The 18,407-nt window shown below is 44.4% G+C and overlaps 1 protein-coding gene across 50 annotated transcripts in view; it reads right to left on the bottom strand.

The window, feature by feature from the left end:
- Positions 1-18,407, bottom strand: part of SCRIB (scribble planar cell polarity protein) — a 116,294-nt gene that overhangs the window by 65,922 nt on the left and 31,965 nt on the right. For 49 of the 50 annotated variants that reach the window (XM_075024215.1, XM_075024198.1, XM_075024213.1 and 46 more), the window contains 7 exons: positions 18,022-18,146; positions 16,726-16,851; positions 15,936-16,169; positions 15,166-15,483; positions 12,933-12,995; positions 1,535-1,624; positions 869-946 (listed from right to left, as the gene is read on the bottom strand). In XM_075024215.1, the coding sequence (XP_074880316.1) occupies positions 869-946; positions 1,535-1,624; positions 12,933-12,995; positions 15,166-15,483; positions 15,936-16,169; positions 16,726-16,851; positions 18,022-18,146 (1,034 nt within the window). The remainder of the gene's footprint in view (positions 1-868; positions 947-1,534; positions 1,625-12,932; positions 12,996-15,165; positions 15,484-15,935; positions 16,170-16,725; positions 16,852-18,021; positions 18,147-18,407) is intronic. The other variant, XM_075024203.1, reaches the window with a different exon arrangement.

The following is an 18,407-nucleotide window of genomic DNA, read 5'->3' as shown; positions in this document are numbered from 1 at the left end:
ACCAGGCTAGATGAAGCGCTTATTTCTTTTTGGACTTGAACTTCATGGAATTATCAAGACAAACCTATGATAACTGCAGAAGTGAACATGGTAACTTCTGAAATTCCACAATCAAGCTTTTCTCATGAAGCAATATAAAAATTTCTAATTACAGAACCACATAGCACTTTGACTTTGACCATGGTCATTGCTACATAAGTGGTGGGAAAGACTGGAACATCTACTCAGGCAAATGCCCAGGCCTCTCCTGCTAATATGTAGGCTGCAGTGAGTAGGAGTGCATAAGATACCTAGAGACACCACACCAGATGGCAAAAACACAGGCCAGTGCCCCAAATACAGAGCATTATTCCTCTGATCTCTGTCCAGCACTATAGTGACATCTATTCCCTCCCTAATGCATCAATCCTTCCTCAAGTGCATCTCAATCCTGTATGATTAATAATGTTTTTAAATAATTTGAAGACAGGCAAGTATGGCATATGGCTGGCTCCCTGGTTAAGAAGTTATCCTACAAGGTCTGCTTTTGCCCCACACGGGAAAGCAGCTGTGTAAAGGCCGGCTGGTCAGCCTGTTGGGGACGTGGGCACACACTGCTGAGTACTTCTTCCCACCTGGCTTACACAACACTTCAGAGTTGGGGGAGAGTGAATGCAGGAGCAATTTCTGTCCTTATAAAGCAGCAGAAGATTAGCAGTAATGTTAATTAAACAACTCTTTGAATCAGGGGAATTTTGCTTTACTCTTGCACAGCTCCTGATGCTTAATTTGGCCAACAAACTAGCACAATGCAAATAAATACCAAACCATACTTCTCCCTCCACTCACATTAGAAGCATTTACTTCTTCACAGTATTTAGGTTCTTACCTCCAGAAGCTTGTCCCCAACACGAACCCCTGCACGAGCTGCAGGACCCTCTTCTGACACGCGGGAGATAAAGATGCCCTGGAAACAAAACTACTTGTTAGAAGAGGTGGAGCCCATTCCTCAACCCCCTAAAGTATAGAGAGACCACTCCACCATGTTCAACTTAAGGGAAAGGGGAAATCCCTCACCAGGCCTGTACCCTGGATGTGGGGACAGGACAGCCACATCACCCCATTCAGGAGTTGGTAGAAAGGGGAAGGAAATACCATTGCAGGTGACAAGGGGGAAAAGGAATGACACTTCAATAATTTTCCAGTGGGACAAGAACGTGACAGTTGATGCCACCACAGGTGTGGAAGACAACTCCATACTCTTTGCCTTGCAAGTCCTGTACATCAGGACACAGATGGGAAAGGAACAGCAGTTCTCATTGCTGCTCTCTGCGGTCAGTAGCAGGAAGGTACAACAAGTGCTCCAGAGGCAAGAGCCTGCTCAGCCCCCGCCAGCCTCCTGCTTCGGGGTGGGCTGAGGGCTGCTCCCACCTTGCGCTGAAAGCCAAGCCCAGCCCAGCCACAAAGCCGATACGTATGGACATCCAACCTCCACCTACAGAGAACTAGTCCCTGAAAGTGGGTGCTTCAATAATTACACAGTCCAGGGTCTTACCTCATCATCACCCTTATAGGGGGTGGAGCCCTTGCCCCCTGCGATGCTGATGCCCAGCCCCCCCGTCTGCCGCACGATAGTCAGTGTCAACTGGAAGTAGAATGGACACAGGTTACAGGTCAGTGCAGACCGGGAGAATGCCCAAAGCATCTTGAAGAAAAAGGGACAACAACTTAAAGAATAAGCACAAGAGTATAAACTTTATCTGCATGCATCTGCTCACGTATTTGGGTAAGCTGCGGTATCCATGCCTCAAAGGCACCAAAGTCACAATATATTTAAACAAACAAATCATTTTTCACAGTTGAGTCCTGAACCATATCTCAAGACCAAGAGTCAGTTTGCCTGTAATGAGCACATCGGAACGAGATGTCCACCACAAAGTAAACTGAGCAGCAGTGGGATGGAACTGGATAAAGAAGCAGGGGTAGTGTTCACATCACAGCCCAGCTCTACCACATGGCTCCCTTTGCAGTGTAATTCCATACAACTAGTGGGAGATTAAGGGTCAGCCCAACATAGTGTGCACTAACAAGAATGGCACCTCTGGACAGATACTTGACTTTGCTCTATTGATGGAAATCAATGTGTGATTCCAGAAGAGCCATCTGCTTTGTCCAGCTGACTCCTTCCTCTTCTCCCCTCTGCACAGGCAGGCCCAGGACTGTAGTTGTGCAATCCAGAAGCCTCATCTCTCCTTCCTATCTTCCACCTCTACATATGAAATTATGCCCACTTCCAATAGCAAAACTTGGTCAAACTTGAACTGAAATTGTTTATATTCAGGACACCAGCATAAGCTGTTCACGTTGCCCCAGTCATGAGAAGGAAGACAGGGAGCATGCGGTAGGATATAGGGAAAGGAATGGGATAGATAGGACTCTCTCGGGGATCTGTCAGGGCCAAGGACCAAGGAGCTGGAGAGGTAAGTGACAGAAACGTACATAGACTCCTGGAGAGAACCAAATTTGCTGTCCTCCAGATGTCACTTATCTGGAAACAAAGTCCCGAACAGAGAGCGGCTGCTGCAGAGGTGTCTAGCTTCAACATCAGGTCCGCTTGGCCTAGGTCGGGCCACAGTGTGGGCAGCAAGAGAAGCAGGAGACTCGCTTTCCTTAACCCCTCCCTTCACTTTCTACAATGACAGAAGCAACAGCCTATGGGGCTTCACATTCTGCTAAGTTTAAAACAAAACCAAAAAAACACCACATGAAATGCAGAACTAAAATGAGGTTCCTTGCCATTTCCTTTGGTGCCCAGACAACAGCATAGCAAAAGCTGCTGGCATCTTCACAAGGAATTCCCTGATTCTAGACAGACCGTAAGTACATCTTCTCTGGTGCAAGACCTAGAGACTGAGTAAAATCCAAGTATTGAAAGACAAGGATTATTCAGGTGAGACAGAGAAATGTGGTATTGATGAGATAGCATTGCATGTCATTGATGGCACACTTTAAAACCAGTTATAGATTAGACTAATGCTTCTTGCATGAAGAAGTCTGTTAGGATCTAAGTACAAATACCACTTTTTTTTCTTCCATCTTCACTGGATTTTAGTAATGCTTTCAAGACTTATATCTATATTTAGCACAAAAACTTCTAAAGGCAATGGAAACTAGGTCTCCAGAAAAGAACTAGGCAGGATCCAGGTATTTCCAAGTAAGATAGCTGATGGTTTTGCTCAGTGTCTGAATCAATAGGACCAGACTGCTATTTTTGATAATGAACGAGGAATGTACAATGTCACTGGTTACAGAAAGTCACTTTCAGTTGCACAGTAAGTTCATTGTGTAAACTAACTGAAAGATAAACAATGAAACCCATGTATTTCACAAATTCATAGAAACCAGACTGAAAATATGGGGAAATCTGCCAGAAAAGTCAACTGGACTGAGGGTTAAGAACCTTATGTCTATCAACATACACTGAAAAACCAAAACACCAAGGAGGAACCAGACCTAATTAAACTTAAAGACACTGGTGGAACAACAGCAAATGGGCTTGAATTGGACAGAAATACATTTAGGCTGGAAAGAAGATTTCAAACTCCCAAAGCAAATTAGTTGTCCCATAAAAACAGTGTGGTAAGAAAGTTTGTGTGAAGTCTGTGAAAAGAATAATTGACATGAATATGAAACTGAGAAAGAAGGAACTGGATCCAGTAGCCTATAGTGGCCTTTCAGTTTCATATTCAATATTTCACATTACAGCTCAGACACTGCTTTTCACATTAAACCAGTAAGTTATTTCTTCCCAAAAGCGTACTTGTCCTAAGGCTGCTTCAGACCTGCCTTAACTTCCATGATGTCTAGACGGATACTCTGGAAGCACAGCAAACAGCTGCCCTAACAGCAGCGACAGCACAGCTTCCACACCTGCAATCACTCTTGCCAGTGACTTTCCTGGGTATTTCCCTCTTCTTGCATTTTTTTTTCCCCTAGAAGCAGGGATCCACCCACTGCCCAGCAATAGCTCATCTCAGACCTAACAACTGATCTGTGATATTCCCCACCTAGACACATGCTGCTCAACTGATTCTGGCTCCTTCCTTTGCAGAAAGGGCAAACCTTCATCAAGTGGGCAACATATCCAGAGTTTCTTCCTAATTCCTCCCAGACAGACAAGCATCCATGCCCTCCATAGAAAAGTGCTACTGGGGAGGGAGAAAAGTGGGGAAAAATGAAAAAGCTGGCACTTCAGCCTAAACTTGTCATCTCCCTGAACTCCCACTGGAGACTAGGGGGAAACCCATTTATCATCGATGGCACCAAAGCACAAGCCAAGGAAGCAGTTATACCTCCCTCCCCTCTCCTCTATCGCCCTCAGTCCCATTTGTGTTTCTGCCTCTAAATCTCCAGGGAACACTCTCAAACAAGGACTGATTCCATCTCAACCTATTTTTTTCATACATTTTTAATATAGCTATCTTTTAAACAGATTCATTTGATCCTGTGAGATTTTCTGACTTGCAGTGAGTAAACATATACCATTTTGGAGAAACAAGAAATGTTGCACACATGGACAGGCTTACTTTTCAGTTGCAGCCAGGGATATCTGGCTGAGTATTGCCCAACAGCCTTGAAACAGTATTCAATGCTGTGCCTTCCAATGGCTAGCTGAGGATTTTTGCAACCTGCTCTTGGTAGGGGCACAGCAGACACAGAGGTAGCAAACTAGACATTCACAGGATTCAAATGCCAAAGCACGGAGCTGTTGTACTTCAGAACCTGCTGAAAGACCAAGTTGTTCCACCAGACATACTCAGGGGAGTGGGGGTTTAAGGGCTTTATTTCCAGAAGGCAGCAAGTTCCTGCATGCACAGGCATCTTTTTATAACTTGTTATACATCTGAAGGCAAATAGTGTCTAATCCCTGCATTTACATCACTTGAAACTTCAAATGAGACTGGATTGTCAACAATGTCACAGAAAACGCAAACATGCGATAAATACTTCTGATTTGTATTTGGACAGAAGCATGATGATGTACACGCATCACATGAAGGTGACGAATCACACTTCACTCCAACTGCAGCTGAAGAATCCATTTAGTATCATCAATAAGGAATAACCATTTTAAAAGTCAAAAGGACTGGATAACTTGTACCCAAGAGTTCTAACAACTGGCTGAGATCTCTGATATGCTTACAAAGCATTTATAAAATTCTGGAATCTTGATACCCTGAAATAGCATTTACATTGTCCTGTTAAACTAACATTACACATGATGATGCCTGTAACTATCAGCTCCTCTTTCCAGCACCAATTCCAGAAAAGTAACTGAAGAACATGCATGCCTCTTACCAGGCACACAGAAATAGCACTCATGCCAAAAGCTGAATTTTAAGAAAATTAGGTCTCTCAAAAAACAAACACATCTCTCTCTCATTCTTTGACGAGACTCCAAACTTGGCTGATAAAGTAATAGTAAAGATTTAATAAGCAGACTTTCGTAAAACATGAAACTTGTTAACACAAGACATTCTTAACGACATCATATGATGCTGGTTTTAGGTCTATATTATAAAAGCTAAGAACTAGCAGAGGTCAAATACTACTTATTGGTGAAGAACCAGGAAGTAGGGTTCTGCCAAGACGTGCATCAGGCCTGATCTTATTCCAAATCACTGACAGTAAAAACATTAACAGTTCCCTATGAGGGGAGGCTAGGAGCCTTCAAATACAGGAAGGGCAGGGATAGACATCTTTTTATCTTTTCATGCCATTAATATCTTTACAGGAAATGATTATTCCATGTTTGTAACAACAAACAACTTGGGGATACCCAATGAAATTCCAACAGCAGGCTTAAAAAAAAGTGCTTTTTAATATAAAGCACAAGTAAATTACATAATTTATTACCACTGAATACTGTGGAACTAAAACAAATAAAAGGCATTGGAGAGATCAGACAATTTCATAGACAGCAGCTCCACTGTGTCTAGTACAACAGTATGAACGGTCCAGAAATCCTGACCTACAGTTTGCAAGGACCTGGGAAAATACCAGTGAAAGCATCACCATGTCTCACTAAGGTCTGTGGTTCCTAATCCCCAAAGAAAGCCCCTTACACCCCCCATTAGAGACATCTTTACACATTCAATTCTGTGTCTCCTTTTTCCAGGAACACCTTAACAAAAGAGAGGTAAAAAGAGCACATAAATGTGAGAGACACCAGAGTTCAGGAGCCAGAGGCACTGACTCACCAGGAAAGATTAGAAGAGCTAAATCTGTCTGGCTTCAGTAAGCAATAACTCGTGAGGACAAGGGGATAGGCTGAAAATATCAGTGACCAAATGGAAGGTGGGAGATTACTGCATGAGCTGTTGAGAACTAAATTAAAAACAAACGATTGAAAAAGGAACATGACAGCAAGATCCTACCCTGGCAGAGGAGCAGCCTGCTGGGTATGAGCTGAAGATTTTCTGGCTCTGATGTTATTTCTTCCTCCATTCAGAAGGTTTTTTAGTTACCAGGGGAATGGATACTTGCAAGGCAGAGACGGTAGGGTATAGATCAAGAGGAGTCAAGAACTTTACGGCCTTCTTGCTAAACATCTCTCCACCCAGTTTAGTACTAACCAGAGAGAGTGCCAAATAAGAGAGGTTTGCAAGCCTCAGCAACTGACAGCAGCATTAAAAGCAGACAGGACAGGCAACTTACTATGCTAAATGCTGGTGTACTCCTTCCCCAAAGAGATTCCAAGACAGTGAACAGCATTTCATTAAGTGAAGATGAAGAAAGGATGCATAGGATGCATTTTTTAAAATATTAAATATGATGACTTTTGAACCATACATAAAAAACTAGGTTCATACAGATATGATTAGTCTTGATATGAATATAAATAGATATGAATACTAGCTATCCCACACCTATGAATCATATATCATGAGATATATATGATAATTTGTACCTATATATGTGTGTCTATATAGAGATATGATTTCATCTTGATATAAGAAAAAAAACGTTTACAGTGAGAACAATCATTCACTGGAACAAACTCCCCAGGGACATGGTAGAGTCCCCATCAGTGGAGGTTTTCAAGAGTCGATCGGTCAGGGTGCTAGATAATTTCATCTGGGCTCCCTTTCCCACAAAAAGTTGGATCTTTCGAGATCCCTTCCCACCTGGGCTGTTTTATGATTCGATGATTAGTTCTTTCATTAATGAATTCCAGAAATAGGGATTTAAGAAGGTAGTACTTCCTCCTCATCATGATGGGTACCCAGGTATGCCACAGGCATGGAAACGCCAACAGCAAAAGAGCGGATCCTGAAAGAAACTGGGCTGGCTAAACTATGGAATGCAACAGGACTGAGTCTCTCTGGAAATGAAAACATTCAACTTTTTAGATGAAGAGAAACAAAATGAGAATTGGACAAAGCTACTGAGCCTTGAACATTCCCAGAACTGGAAACAGGACAAAAACCTAGACATGGAAGTCCTGTGGATTCAGCTGCAATGAGTGCACTGAAACATGGTATGTTTCTTCCTCTGTTCAGCAGTAAAGAGTTTTTATCCTATTGTTTCTTTTTGTGTGGTAAAATCACTGGTATAGTCATTCATCCTGCATCATTCTGACTACAAAATTTCACTTAGAAACTCTTCTCAGCCCAATAATTTCTTACTGTTCTAAAGGTCCACTTTAGCCCATCATGTAATATACTATTAAAAGACTGAAAGGACTCTCTTCTAAAATCTGTTTCAACTTTGTGCTGCTAAGGGCAGACAGCACAGTAGGAAAGCATTTGTCCAAGGTGACAGTGAGATAAATGGAAAATCCTTGCACTAAACCTGGCATCACTCATTTTAAAACATACAAGCAGAGACATCTTTAAGTACACCAACAGTCTGGAGGACAAAACTCACTGAGGACCTTGATGTCGAATGCAGGGACAAAAGCTAGGTAGATAGAGAGAATTCCCATACATGAACAGAAACTACCACATTTGAAGTGGAAGAAAAACTATGGAATTCAGTGAACTAAAGTCTGAATAAATTCTGTCATGTTACCCACAGTCAACAAACCTGAATTCAAGTAGAACAGGTGAATGAAAAGGCAGCAAGAAAGACAAGGAATGGAAATCTATCTTACAAAGAGAACACTATAAGAATTTGGTTTCTTCAATTAGCAAAATGAAGGCTAGAAGGAGTTGTTACTGATGTCCATAAAAATATACCAAGGACAAGCAAAGGGTCAGGCAGCAGGAAAGAGATTTTTCAAGATAAAATATAACAAAAACAATTAACAAATGCAAGTTCAGCTTGAAAGTAAGTTTCCTAATCATTCAAGAAGTAGAAATCTGGGGAAGTTTTTGCGTTTTCCCAGTAGGAGGAACCTGAGTGTGTGTGCACACATGTTGAGTAACAGGAGGAAACAACCTATATTTAATAAAAAGTTTGACTGACTTAGGAAATACAGTATAGTATCTGGTTGCTAGTGGTGGCAGGAGACTTGACGTCATGATTTCTTCCAAATAATCTATGTTATCTTCGTTGTAAATTTAGGTTCTTGCTCCTGAATTGAGCACAGTGCTTTTTTGGCTAAAGTGTTATCTTTCAGAAATGGCAACCTATCCCAATCTTGCCTCATTTCAGTGCCTGGATCCAAGCTGGTGATTGTCTTCCATCACAAGGTCTCGAAACTATTCCAGGAGTTACCTTTCTCCCCTATTAACACAGCCAGAAAATACTACTGAGCTTGCAAATAGGGACCAGTTTTTAGAGGCATGCAAATGCTTAAGCCCCATTAATTTCTACAGGGGTTATTTTAATGCCTAAATTTTTTGTATAATCCTTGTCCTAAGCAGCAAGACCCATATCTGTTATATACACTGCATTTTCCTATTTCGAAACCAAAAATCAGATTCGCAGTGGAGTGTTTTGTTTAAAACTGGTATCTTCTCTCTCTCTGTTAAAAACACTCCTCTATTGCTTTCTGTTCTTTCTATTTGAGAAAGCAAATCAGATAATTGTGCCATACTCTTAGAGCAGGAAAAGGAAACTCTGCAGATAGTTCTGCATTTGTGTGAGAAATCATTCCACAGTTTGCTAATTGGTCCTTAAGAAAGCTCCAGATCAGATAAAATTTGCAGTTGACACAGAGTGATATATTATGATGAAAGCAGCAATCACACAAGTCACCTCTGTCACTTTGTAGGTGAATCGTATTCAAACTGTGCCTTAATAGACCTGAATGCGAAATTGTACATCTACAAGAGAAGATTACAATCCCTACCTCCAAACTGTTGGAGGGTTACAGCATAAGAAAGAATACCAAGGGCCCTCTGACCCAGTAGGAGAAGGTCATAAAACTTTCCTCTGGCAATAAATTAAAAGCCAAATTCAGGCAGAAAATATGGCATATTTTTCCTTGCTCAATGGGAACTTCAGTCATTTAAAAAATGAGAGAAAGCAGAGCTTTGTATCTTTTCACAACTTCAAGAGGACTCTGCTCTGTCAGAAAGTGTATTGTAGTCAAGCCAGCTGAGCAAATACAAGTGACGTGATCTTTTTTGCACTATACAAGAGAGGTTTATTAATCTTTTCAGGGTTTAAAATTTACAGGTCACATTGCAGGGAAACCAATTTGCTACATAAGAATTCTAAGTCTGACAATATCCCGATGAGTATGCCGTCTCACCCAGTAAACAATAAAAACAGACCAAGGCACAGAGGTTCAAGTGTAAAGGGAGCATTGCAGCAGCACCCCCGAGATGAACAGGAGTGCTCATGATGGCAGGGCACCCTGATGCTATGCACTAAGCGGGCCAACCTTTTCAAAGTTGAATCCCCTTAACACTGGATGCTTCAGGACCAAGCTGTGCTGTCACCATCTGCCTCTACCAAACAATGACTGTGGAGCCGAGCATGAGGCCTGCATTCAAACACAGACAGTAATACTTCTGAGCAATTTCCACAGGACAAAACTCCTTTAAAGAGAAGACTTGACTCGCTTCTGACTCCAGAGCGACAGGATATGACACCTAAGCAGAAGCACCTGACAGGATCTTTTCCACCCTCCAGTAAGGAAGTCAAGGTGCTTTGAACATCTAACATCAGCCTATCTTTTTCCTAGGGAGGGTAATTAGTGGCATATACTTTCTAGGTAGCCTTGTGCAGCTGGGAGAGAGCATCATGGGAGAAAAAAAACCCTATAAAGCTCCTCAGTCAGCACAAGTTTTGCCAGTGCAGAGCCCTTCATGACTCCTATATTTTCAGGTGCTCTGCATAAGATGGGTTAAGCCTGGGCAAACACAGAAGGATGACATCAGCCATTATTGCAAAGAAGCATCAGTCACTTAAACAGATTTTGGGACCTTCTTTCCACTTATCTTCAATCTGCATAGCAGCTTTTTCTGGACTATTTCTTCAAAAATTATCTGAAAACAAACAGACTTCAGGTGCAACCTCATGCCTTCAAACAGCAGCTTGATACGCTTCTTTCATCCTCCAAAAGCCTCCCTACAATCCAGATACAGCCATTTCTGCAGTGCAGATGGAGACTAAAACATTGGGAACAGAGTCAGCAGTGGAATCCAGATATCCACTATCAGATATCATGTGCTTTAACAGAATTATTTCTCTCACTGTAGTAGAGTCCCATTGGCACTAACAACTAAAGGAGCTCTAGAAGTACCAGCTGCATACATAGCACCTACACCCTGATGCTGGGCTGCTGACAGAAGTTAGGCAGATGTCTCCAGCTCTACTCTGGCAAGGTTACTCTTTGTCTCAGGATTATGGTTTAGGCTTAAAGAACACATAATCAGTAGTCTTCTCTCTAAGAGCTGTATAAAATTATACAAGGAATGCAACAGCAGCATTATGAACTTAAACTGTGTTGCTCAAGGGGCACCGGGCTCTCCACTCTGCAATGGTATTGCTCAGTTTCATCAGCCACTGGTTTAGCTATAATAGGCTCTTCTCAGGGACATGAAATCATCCCTGGAAACAGCAGGTAGATGTCATTTCTGGGATCAGTCACTTCCCAAGCTAATTCTCTACTTAGATGCTAAGTAGTCTTTAAGGCCCTGAATATTTCTCCTGTTGTCCTCCACCTATTCACTGAGAGGCATGTGCTTTTCACAGCCGACATGCTAGAAAAGATGGCAAGGGCACCCCTCTCTGTGTGAGTGAGGGGTCCCAACTGCACAGTGCCTGAGTTCAGCTCTCACTTACAGCACTCTCAGCCTGAATGCCACAGTTTGTTGTCACTGATTCTGGAGACTGAATCTTCCACATGAGCTGCAGTCCTGGTAGATGCCTGGCATGATTCCACTAAAATGACAGAGTATCACTGACTGGAGAGGTCAGCAACCATCCACTGAGCTGAGCATTCCCCCAGAGCTGTAGGACAATCAACTGCTTCCCAAAGCCAGTCTTCTCTGAGGCGACTTCAGCTATCACCACCCATCTGGTGGATCTCTAGTATGCTTGTCCTTGGGAGCTGCACTACCACGTTGCTCTTTACAGTGAGGGAACAGACCTGCACAAACGAGACTGCACTGCAGGGACACCAGAGCAAACCTGGGGCCTATAACCAGCTACCCTCCCCAGCCATCACGGAGAAGTTCTAGGCACTTCCATCAGATGCAGGTGGAGCATGGGCAGGAGCTGAGGAAGAGGCAGGCAGACTGTTTCCCAAGACAAGACTACAAGACTGAGGTTTCCTGGGCCACTGCACCTCGAAAAGCAAGAAAACTCTGCAAATGGAACATGATGTCTAAGAGCTGGAAAGACAACCAAGAGCAGCGATTTCCCAAATGAGGGATCAGGAAGCACCTGGCTGTACTCAGTTTTGCCTCTGAGTGACAGAAGAGCTATCCAAAAGAGAAATGCAAGAAATATTAATATGTTTTTCAGCGATCTAGAGCTATGATGGAGAAATCTTTAGGACACACTAACAGGTTTCGCTTGAAGTGGAAAGTATTTGCCACCTCCCTCCCAGAAAGTCTTACTCCAAAAACCAAGAAAGAAAAGCCTCCATTTTACATCTGAAGGAGTAGCAAAGAGCCAAGTTCACAGACACAACTAGGCCAGCACTGGTACCATTGTACTGTCCTGAGGGAAGAAACCTTCATGCAAGCCGTTAGTACTGACAACAGTTTCTGCCTCTTGCCAGTGACAGTAGCACTCTGCTTCCAACCGTTCCTTGGAAACACTGCCTGCAGAAAGCCCACTGACCCACAGAATCAGGCAAGCCTACTGAAAACTTGGAAACAAATTCAGGAAGTTAATCATAGTCAGAGGATGAGCTAAGGCAGCAAGACATGGGACTTTAAACTTTGGCATAGAACACCATACGTGTGCCAGGGGCTTCATGGACTCTCTAGTGCTACCTGCCCCTTTCTGACAACCCAAAGTGCTGCATCTGAAGACTTGAGGGGATTCAACAGGGGGGTTGCATGAAATGCACAAATCATTAGCTCCAGTCCACCTTTCTCATGCACTGGCACAGCGTCCTGAGTTAGATCCTCCTCCCTCTCCCAAAGGGTCATACACAGCACTCCACAGGTTCCTGAGGCCTCTACTCCTTCAGGGTTACCCACCACTGCCAGAAATATGCATTTATTTTCTTCCACCTTCTCTTTCCTCAGTGCACAGCAAATAGGAACTGAACTTTCCACCTCAGCCCACTTTGTTTTTTTTAAATTTCTTCCATCTCACTCCTGATCTGCAGCAGCCATTCTCACCTCAGGTATGGAAAAGTAGGGAAAGGAGGTGAAAGCAGGGGAAGAAACAATCATTGTGTGTTTGTGATCAGTCAGGTCCAGAAGCCACTTGACCCAGAGAGATCAGAGTTTCCCCTACAACAATGGGTGAGCCTGGGAAGCAAATCAAGCAGACTGAATGATTTTTGGCAGAGAGAGAACAGTAGGAGTGGTACAGACCTCTTCCTCCTCAATGCGAGCAGGTTCAATCAGCAGATTATTGGCTTGATCAAACGACACCCCCTGTTAGGACAGGAACCAGCAAAGAGGCATGCGGATTAGTGGAGCATAAACCAAACCCGCCACCACTACCACCACCACCCAACACACAAATGCACACCACTCTGATAGGTCTGCCACACAGCACCAGAGCAGACCCCACTCACGCCACTCCTGATTACCACCTACCAGCAAGTACCAGCGACAGGGCTGCTCCCAGGGCTCACAACATGCAGAGTGTCAGTGCTCTGTGGCCCAGCTAACTGGAAGCTGCATCTTTAAGGCCATATTTTGTCTGTGTTGGCACTCTGAGGCTGTGACCACCAAGCTCACAAGCTGAACACTATTAACTGATTTTATCCTCTCTGTATCAAGACATTCAGTGAAGAAGGATTAAACAACACAGGAGAAAAGCACAAAGGGACCTCTGGTGCCACCCAGCTGCTGCACAGGAATGAAGCAATCCCAAATCAAACTGCATTGGTCCCTCCTGCAAAGGGAAGAGCCTCTGGTGGAACACTGCGTCCTGCCAGACACCCAGCGATCCTGCTCCCAAATGAAGGAAACCTTAGAATTTCTCTTGAAAACCAACTGCCTTTGCAAAAAACTCCTCTGGTTTGAGGATTCAGCCTCCTGCACACCCTGTCCTACCTTCTTCAATGCATGCATGCAGCACCTCTTACTTTAATCTCCACTGCACAGGGACACTGCTCTCCACATTCCCACTCCTCAAAGGCAGCTCAGGAGGCAAGCTAATAAATCTCCCTTCATGGAGCAGGCATCCAACTCAGCCCCACAAAAGGAAAACTGTGATTTCCAGGCAGAAGGCTTAGCCGATAACAAAGGTAACTTTCTGATAAATAACACCAAACCTGTGGTCTCAACATCTATGTAGACTTTACAGGTTTTACCAATGGGTCAGTGCATCCACAGCTTTGAGTCCCTAACTAAAATAAGCTTTTTGGGTGAGGGCATTTCCCAAGTATGGCAGCTCTTGGATGAAGGGGACTCAAGATGGCTTCATACATTCTTACAAGCAGCAGCAACTCCTTTTCATTCTGAAGAACTTCACAAACAGTAAGGAAACTACATGCCTCATCCCTAGGGAGCAAGGGACAAGCTTTATCAGCTTATATACAGCAAGGCAAGCATCCACTGAGAGAAAGGCTCCAAAGCTAACTTCAGTGCAAGAACCTTCCCCTAAGAAATCTGAACTCCAGTGTGGGGTAGAAACGATCCCAACAGTCTGGAGTGTATGTGGTAACAGCAAGAACAGATTTGACTCCAGCATCTTCCACCAGTTCAGAGACTCACATCTCACTGATGAGATCTGTTGGTATCAGACTATGATGAAGATTCAGCTACATCCTAATCCTTGCCTGGCAAATACACCTCACAAAATCATCACACCAACTTCATTAAGAACTGGTCTAACCTCATGCAGTGTCCCTTATCAGTATATTCTTATTCCACTGAGAGGATCTTCCTCAAGCAAGAATCTCTGTGTGTCCCTAACCAAACATGGTGATTCAGCTGAGTAGAGCCAAGGACCTCATATCTCATCAGCCCCCAGCATAACCAGAAAGGCCCATCGTGGCCCCATGGCAATGGCAAAACTCCAGAGCACAAGTTCCCCTAAATCCCAATGCACACTTCATCAGACTGCATCTGCACTGGGGCAGGCAGAGGGCGGAACCAACAGGAAGGGCATGCTCCTGTCTGCTCTCACTATCCACTCCTCTCCAGGAAGCACTGTGGCAGAAAACCAAGTGTAAGCAGCCTGAACATAAGCCTGAGATTAGATCCATCCAGGGATAAAGCTCATCCTGTTGCAAATGAGGTGCAACAACCAGCAAGCAAGGAGGTGACTGAAAGGAATGGAAGAACCTGTCAGTGATGGGACAAAAGAACTGTTCCTGCAGCACAGAACACAACATCACACATAATGGGGAGGGTGCAAGAATCTGGATACAGCGCAAGGAGTCAGACATAAGCAACACAGCACAGCTCGTGGACAATCATATGAGCCCCAGAATGAACTTCAGCTCTCCCACCCTCAGCATATCTCTCCTGAAGTGCTGGAGCCTCCTGCCAACATTTTTGTTGGTACCACATCAGCCTGGTCGGTAGTTCAAATTAGCAGAAGGGAGGTCTGGCACCCCTCTGACCTTCCCCCCACCCCACGAGACCTTACCTTCACTGATGGCTGAGCAGATAAAGCTCCATTCTTTCTGTCATCCTCATCCCACGCTTCCTCCTGATCCTCAGGCTCTGTGTTGTTATTGCAGCCTCCTAACTCCTCTTCCTCTTTGGGGACTCCATCACTGTTCAGTCCCTGCAGGAGTGCTACCACTGCCTCTGGCTTGGGCAGTTTAGTTATCTTAAAGTGTTTCTTATAATGGGGTGTGTCCTTGCGGATAAGCCTCTGTTTCTCCACTGGGAATGGTCGCTCTTCATCTTCATCCTCATCCTCACTCCGTATTAGTGTGTCCTCAGCAAAGTGCACAGTGGGCTACAATGGCAAAGCCCCAGAAAGGCTGTGAACCTCAGGTAGTGCAGAACGTGCTGTTCCCCCACTACCAACACAGGCAAAGCCAGTGTTGCTGCTTTTATGCTAAAGAAAATGCAGGAATACATGTTAAAATTTCACCATACTTGCCTTCTTCCATATTGACGCCTTCACCCAGACACATCTTCTGTCAGCTCCAGGGATTTAGGGCACTCAAACCTGTAACCCTGATATTCCCATAGTCCCTGTCTGGCTCCCACACTGTCCTTCCTAGTCTCCCATGGACCCAGCTCCCACAGGCTGCCTGAATCTCTACTTGCACTTGGCTTCCACAGCCTGTATTTGCCTCCAGTGATGCCCAAACTACACTCTGTACATCCATTTACCATTTTCTCTGAAACTTTCAAGTCCTTCTGCTTTTTATCATGACCCTGCTGCAGTTTCTAGGATCCTACCTCATTGTATTCCACTTCCACATCTTCCTCCTCTTGGTCAGCAGCTTCCTTATGCTCCTCTTCAGCTCTGGGCTTTGCCTCCTTCTCCAGCTCCTGCATCTCAGGCACCTGCCCATTTGGCCAGCTCCTCTCTCCCTCCTCTCCCTGCTCCTCTCCCCTAAAGTCAGCAGAGGCAGTGCTGTTGGAAAGGTGGGAGTCCTCACTGCGATTTGACATGGCGCTCAGCCTCTTCTCCTGAGAAGATGATTGTAAAAGTCAAGATGGAAACCAAAGCAGCAGGTGGAGCAATGTAGAGTGACTGGTGTGAGGTGGGGCATGAACCAGTACCAACAGAACCAGCTTTTTCTTCAGGCTGCCCGCTGTTTTCCCTGACAAGCCTGCTGCATCTCACCTAGGTCCACCCCTGTTCCACCAACTGTGTATGCATTTATTCTTAGTATCACACACCTGGGCAGCAAGATGCCTCCTCTGAGCACTCCGTTCCCATCATTCTTTACTGGGAATATCAGAACCTTCTTTTCCTCTCCCTGTGTTATGACAAAAGTGGTACCAATGCACACAATTCCCCTTACGCTGTTCTCTGTCTCCTGGCTACATCTCCTGCTCTATCTCAGTGGTCCCAGCTGACACCACAACGCAGATTCCAACCCTTGGAATCCAGGCAATCCATGCTCAGTCCCTTCCAATCTTTCCCAAAAGTTCTTTCTGCCCAGCTTACACACGCTGCCTCCCCATTCCCCAAGTCCACTACATGTTCTCTATGGTTATCCATTTAGTGAACAGCACTCACTTCTGAGTTAGGAGAATTCAGGTCTGCATCAGGCTTTGCAGCATACACCTCATTGCGCCGAACTTCAATCACTTTCTTCATAACCTTCAGTTCACTGGGATGAGGAGTTGCTCTGCGCTGTAAGCCCTACCAAAGAAAAACACTCAGAGCAACACGTGCCATGCCTCAAGACTGAGCCACTTCAAATAACATGTTTTATCAGAGTGCTAGAGCCCCAGCTGGACATGATCTAAATGTCACATTGCAGGATCTGGTTTGGGCATCTCCACTACTATAGCCTGCAACTGGGAAGAGGGAAGAAATGGAGGCAGAGAACACTTATCAGTTCTCTCTCAGATATTATCCTGCTCTCCATCTGACAGAGCGATTGGGAGGAATTATAGAGATGTGAAGTTTTAAATTGTGCTTCAGGCTTAGTAAACATGAAACTCTCAACACAGAAACCCCTAAAGGAACACAGGGGTGGAACATCTTCTTAATCCCTCTGGTGTTTCTTAACATGTCTGACAAGCCCGTATGCTACCAGAATTTGTGATGCTTACCTAGTTTCAGCCCAGCTAAGAGTCAAGAAAAACAGTATTCTAAAATTAATAAAAACAATCAACCCCCCCCCGCAAACCTCCAAACACCAGCAGCATACACGTGCTGCAAGGACAGATGCAAATACAATTTATTAGAAAGATTCAGATCTCCAGAGACTCTCTCTCCACAACATAAAAAGGGGAGAAAGTCCTGCAGGAGATCGAAACCAATAGAGTACTTGCTGAAAACTGAAACTTTTATCCTACCCTTTGCATCTGCAATTAAAGCAAAATGATCTTCCATAGTTTTTGAGGCTGGCTGTCTACACTGTTTAGCTACTTTAGTAATATGATACTCCACAACATGGGCTTGCATCTGGCTCCATGCTTGGAGGGGTGGAGATTGCCTGGCTCAAGTTTGGCTGTGCAGCTCTTCCTCATGAGGGAGGTCAACTAAAATCCAGTCCTGACAGTGCTCTGACTATTAGTATCTCTGGACCACCCAAATGCTCCATGGACAGGTTAGCAGGTACAGCTCAACTCCCACGGGACAGCAGTCAAAATGAGAATCTGCACAAAGGCTCTCAGGGAATTATCTTTCATACCTGCTTGTCTCCTCAGGGCACCAAATGCCCTCTGGACTGCAAAAGTATTGTGCATGTCTGCAGCTGTATTACAAGGTGAAACACGAACGGCTTCCCATCTTAGGAAAAAAAGTTTAGATTGTGCCTATGTTTCCATAGGGAGCTAAGAAGCCTCCAGAAACTCTTCTTACCCGTCTCTCAGCTCCAGACTCCTCTTCATCATCTACTTTCGGTTCATCCAGGAACTGAATCACACTGACTCTGTTTAAATTGGTGTCCGTCCAGCTCTCATCCACACTGTTCTGCAAAAGATTCTCTGTGGAGAAAGATAACACAGTGGGAGCTACTTTCTGAACAAGCAGGGTTTTAGGCTTGGATGAAAGACAGTTCTCAACCCACTAGGGCACTTCTGTTGTATCTGCCCATGGCATCAAACTATAGAGGCCTTGAGGACAAAGGATGTAGCTTCCAGATCTTGTCCCCTCTTGTACGTCTCCCACCATTTCTATAGCAGCCTTTACAAAAGGACCTGAATGGTTCAGCTCTAGCACTCCTTACCCAAGAGCTAAGAAAAAAG

The sequence above is a fragment of the Buteo buteo genome, chromosome 3 (assembly GCF_964188355.1).
Source record: "Buteo buteo chromosome 3, bButBut1.hap1.1, whole genome shotgun sequence".
In the NCBI taxonomy this organism is placed as follows: Eukaryota; Metazoa; Chordata; class Aves; order Accipitriformes; family Accipitridae; genus Buteo; species Buteo buteo.
This window is presented reverse-complemented; position numbering and strand designations above follow the sequence as displayed.